Raw genomic sequence first — 5035 nt, 5'->3', positions numbered from 1 at the left:
TTTACTCTTTACTCTTTACTCTTTACTCTTTACTCTTTACTCTTTACTCTTTACTCTTTACTCTTTACTCTTTACTCTTTACTCTTTACTCTTTACTCTTTACTCTTTACTCTTTACTCTTTACTCTTTACTCTTTACTCTTTACTCTTTACTCTTTACTCTTTACTCTTTACTCTTTACTCTTTACTCTTTACTCTTTACTCTTTACTCTTTACTCTTTACTCTTTACTCTTTACTCTTTACTCTTTACTCTTTACACTTTACTCTTTACTCTTTACTCTTTACTCTTTACTCTTTACTCTTTACTCTTTACTCTTTACTCTTTAAAACAGAGTATTTGACATTCTAGGTCACCCTACCCTCACCAGCTCTTCGCACCAACGCTCGTGAACATTCTCGAGCACATTCGGTCGAATCCCTTCGCGGCACGTCAGTTGCATAATGGAATGCAACAAACTGGTGGCACTAGCCCGGCGAGCCAAAAACACTTTACAGGATTGAAGCGCGAAATCGGCGAGAAACACTGTGTGTGTGTGTGTGTGTGCTGAAAGTGAAGTATGAAGGCCGGTTGAAAAGTGTTGTGTGTATTGTTTCATTCCAATAAAAAAGCTTAGACGCTAAGTGTAGCTGTTTGTGTAGAAAGAAATCCGGGTTGGAGTCGGAGTCAGTGTCGCTAGAGCTTCAGAAGCTGGAGTTCTACCCCTCTCCCCACACGACCTCCTCGATCCATTCGATATAGCTCGCAACCCGGGTGTAGATCGACGGGGACCGTCCAGATCCGCATATCGCTCCGTGCGAAGTGACTCCCAGCACGTGGTACGTACAGCCCTTGGGTTCGGTAATGATCTGCACCGGTCCACCGGAGTCACCCTGGCAGGCGTCGCGACTTTCCTGCTCGCGAACGTTACCGATGCACAGCTGGCTGTCCCAGATGCCCTGACGGAACTTGCGATTGCCACGGTACTGCTGCTCGCACTCGCCGCGGTCCAAAAAGTTCAGCTGAACCTTGCGCAACGTGTTGGACATGCTGGCAGCTTAAAGGAGAATTTAAGGTACTGACAAGAGGTCGCAGTCTCAAAATTACCTGCATGTTCCGTGTTTCCAAAACCGGTGGCGATCACCGGTGAGCTCGTCTCGTTCAACGTTTGCCACAGACAGGCGGGTCTGATGATCGCCGAAAAGAGTATCGTCTCGTTCAGCATGATCAGCGCAATGTCGTGGTACGATGAGTTGAACCGGTGTAGCGGGTGTCGTTTGACAAACTTGACTCCCGCATCCCACTCGTCCCCGGAGTCAGCCGTAAGATCCGTCTCACCAAGTCGTACGAGGTCTGGAGGTCCTTTCGACATGCAGTGTGCCGCCGTAAGGACGAATCGCTCGCTGATCAGCGATCCTCCGCAGGGAAAGTTGTACCCGCTGGCACCTTTCATCTTCCAACCGAGCAGGGCCTGATGGGGGAACTCACCGACCTTGACATCCTCACCGCCCACGATCAGATCTACCGTTTTGGAGCAGTTGAACGACTCAAAAATCAGCGGATCCGCGTCAAACGTCAACGGGATGGCCTCCCGGATCAGTTTGGTTTCCCTCTGGAACGCATCACACTCTGCGCGAGAACGACAGCTACTGTTACAAGTTACAAACCTCGAATAACGCAACGGTACTTACTGATTTGTGAGATGCGCTTGCCAAATGCTGTGGGAAAGTTTAAAATTGTAGTTGGAAAGATCGTACAAGTCCCATTGATCACTCAACTTACCATGAACTTGCGGACAGACTGTGACGACAAGAGTCAATAGAAGAACCGCGAATCGCGATAACGGTGACGATGACATCACGTCTCGTCGGGCGATCGCAGTCTTGTGGACTTTGCGAGAGCTCAATTGGGACTGATATGGCTGCTGAAGGCGGCTGAGTATTTTATTCAGATTTGACCGATTCTTTCGTGACGGGACAACGTTTGTACGCATATGTTTTCAGTTTTTTGCTGATAACTTCAAAATCTGTGAGAAAAGGTACCAATATTTATACAAATTTGGAAAGTACATTAAATTTCCAATAAGATTCACTCCAGCAAACATTTAAAAACACAAAGTATCATTTTGATTTTCATACACAAAAGTGAAGAACTCTGCTCTCCTAGTAAGTTTTTGGAAAAACCCTTTTTTACAGTTGTTTCTAAAATGAAAAACGAAGATTTTGCTTACTGGATCACCCAATTTCGTCAAATTTTGTTGATTTGACAGGTAATTCTTTTCGTGACGGGACAACGCAGATATTTTGCAAAAGAGGGTTTTGCTCGCGTTATCCCGTCACGAAATGAAGCAATTGTGAAAAATCTCTACTGACTAGTCAACTTTAACTAATTTGGGGTCGCTGAGCTCGAATATGACTCCTAGAATACTCCAAAGTATTCAGGGAATGTGCAATCCAAAATGACGGCCAATATGGCGGTGCTAGAATATTCGATATTTTTATAAAGAAATGTAACCGGCAATGAACAGGTCTTATTTAACAAAGGGTGGCTGAACTCGAATATGAGCTCTAGAATATTCCAAAATACTCAGGGATGTGCAATCCAAGATGGCGGCCAATATGGCGAAGCTAGAAAATTTGATTTTTTTTTCAGATGTGTAACAGGCAATCAATGGGTCAAATTCAACTAATTTGGGGTCGCTGAACTTGAATATGTGCCATAGAATACTCCAAAGTACTCAGGGAATGTGCAATCCAAGATGGCGAAGCTAGAAAATTGAATTGCATTCCCTGAGTACTTATTTATTAATTTGTCACCGTATTTGGCATTATGCCGCACAGACTGTTCTAAGGACTTTAGAATATTTTAAGGATTATATTCGTGTTCAGCATCCCCAAATTAATTAAATTTGACCTGTTGACTGCCTGTTACATTTCTGTATAAAAATTTCCAATATTCTAGGTTCGCCATCTTGGCCGCCATCTTGGATTGCACATTCTCTGAGTACTTTGGAGTATTATATGGCTCATATTCGAGTTCAGCGACCCCAGATTAGTTAAATTTGACTAGTTGATTGAACTTAAAAATCCTTTTATGGTGTTTTTTCCATTCTGCCGCCATATTAGACGCCATCTTGAATATCTCGCTTCCCTTTGAGACTCAGGAAAATCAACAGGCAAATTTGGATTCTGGAGGGTCGATTTAGTCTAGATCGATCAAAAACTGGCCTGTTACACGATTTGCTTCTAGACACGAGAAATGAGCATCTTTTTTTGAATTCGTGCCTTGACCAAAAAATTGGCGTGACGGGACAACGCAAACTTGCGTCAGCCGTAACTCTGGATCCTTTTGGCCAATTTTCGATTTCTAATAAGCATTTTAAAGGGTTTTTTGAGTACGAAGAGAATCCAAAATATGATGCAAAACCGATTTCACGAACTATTGCAAATTAAACTATTGTCATTTTTCGTGACGGGACAACGCTTCCATATACCCCCTTTTCAAATGTCCTGTATAATTTTATACCTTCAGAATCTGCTTCTGTCAATAAGAGGGCTTATAAAAGAGTCATTTTACTATAAAATACCGTTTAGATTGATTAAATATCTGCATTCCTTCCATTAATTTGAGCTATTATTTAAAACAGTTGGGAAAATTAAAAATTCCCAGCGTTTATACATTTTACAACATCTGCTCACATATATGTTTAGAATAGGAACTTTGGTGTGGAAATATGTTTTTTGTGTGGTTCAAATAGTGGGAAAACATGGAAAATTATCAGAACCATCCAAAGTTCAACTTGAAAAAATTACTGCTTGGTAAACAAGTGCTAAGAATCGGTCATTTAATCATGCGAACCGTTCATAAACTACTTGGACAGCTTTTCTCTGTATTGCATCGTAGTCTATGCATGGTTTTAAAAATAAGCGAAACGACTTCGGTCGTGGAGTCTGTTCTACACTTGCTTCTGGGAAGTTCACATTGCGAGTTCAGACACAATGTCGCCGTTACGTTTATCGCGACGTGCTGCTAAGTCAGTTCAAGGCAAGTTATGAGTTATCCCGAAGGTCTTTTCACTGACGAACTGACGTGCCACCCCGATTTCAAACATGACCGCACTTTCCTATCTTCCTTCGCACTCACCCTCAGCGATCAGCAATTGTCAAACAGATGATTTGACAGATGCGCAGCTGCAGTTGCTGAGAAACTTTCTGGAACAACAAATGAAAATGGAGAAAAACATATTGGAACTTGAAAACTTTTGCGAGTTTTCAACTTAACGGTGAAAGTTTTGCAAATCTTGCATTATTTTATAGGAAATGAGGCAACACATTGCGTCAAACTTCCAAATTAGGCTTGTTTTAGACTTTCAATAACATTTCCATTCCAACTCTCATGCGTCATTTTCACATGTTGTTCCAGCATTCTTCACAGCAAGGAAGCAGTTGATGTGACAAAACGTCAAACTCGAATTCTGACAATTTCTGGCAAAGAAAAAGAAACAGTTTGCGGTCAAAAATGATCGACAAATTTGTTCCTGGTGGCACGTCAATTCGTCAGTGTTTTTTTTGCCTTCCTCACCTGACTGAGGAAAGGCTGTAAAATCACTCGAAATATGAACTTCTTAATTTGACCTCCTAGCACCTTCACGTATACCTATCGACTCAGAATCAAATTCTGAGGTCTCATTCGATCCGTCTTGGGGTCCCACAAGACACTAGCTAATATTATAAAGTTTTATATACTTTAAACGTTATGCTAAAAAACGATTTTAACAAAAGTCCGAAAGATTGCAAAAAGGGTGGTTTTGCCTTCCTCACTGCGGTAAGGCTATAATCCTGCTCGAAAAATGAACTTTTGAAAAACAGCTCGTAGACCTATATTCATGTGTATATTCATCATTCATGAGAGACCTTTCCAACGAGTCCACAACATTGAAGATCTGGCAACCTTGTCTCGAGTTATGACCACTTAAGTGATATTTATGAACTTTTTTGAAGCCGGATCTCACTTAAATGTATGTAAACTATGTCCGGATCCACCATACGACCCGTCATT

The 5035-nt window shown here is 41.7% G+C and overlaps 1 protein-coding gene across 1 annotated transcript; it reads right to left on the bottom strand.

Annotated features, from left to right (window-relative positions):
* Nucleotides 1-323: 323 nt before the first annotated feature.
* Nucleotides 324-1915, bottom strand: LOC120417853 (serine protease snake-like). Its single transcript, XM_039580072.2, has 4 exons — nucleotides 1760-1915; nucleotides 1669-1695; nucleotides 1085-1606; nucleotides 324-1034 (listed from the first exon to the last, which is right to left on the bottom strand). The coding sequence occupies exons 1-4, from the start codon at nucleotides 1833-1835 to the stop codon at nucleotides 697-699; spliced, it is 963 nt and encodes a 320-aa protein (XP_039436006.1). The 5' UTR covers nucleotides 1836-1915; the 3' UTR covers nucleotides 324-696.
* Nucleotides 1916-5035: the final 3120 nt, after the last annotated feature.

This window comes from Culex pipiens, chromosome 1, assembly GCF_016801865.2.
Source record: "Culex pipiens pallens isolate TS chromosome 1, TS_CPP_V2, whole genome shotgun sequence".
NCBI lineage: Eukaryota > Metazoa > Arthropoda > Insecta > Diptera > Culicidae > Culex > Culex pipiens.
Note: the sequence above shows the minus strand (reverse complement) of the source record. Positions and strands in the feature narration are given on the sequence as shown.

What these genes read in the sequence shown, in the direction of transcription:
- LOC120417853 (XM_039580072.2), bottom strand. Translation starts at nt 1,835, where the DNA reads ATGTCATCGTCACCGTTATCGCGATTCGCGGTTCTTCTATTGACTCTT. An exon ending in AGTCTGTCCGCAAGTTCATG is followed by an intron (nt 1,696 to 1,759) that starts GTAAGTTGAGTG and finishes ACTTTCCCACAG; the next exon opens with CATTTGGCAAGCGCATCTCA. An exon ending in TGGAAACACGGAACATGCAG is followed by an intron (nt 1,035 to 1,084) that starts GTAATTTTGAGA and finishes TTCTCCTTTAAG; the next exon opens with CTGCCAGCATGTCCAACACG.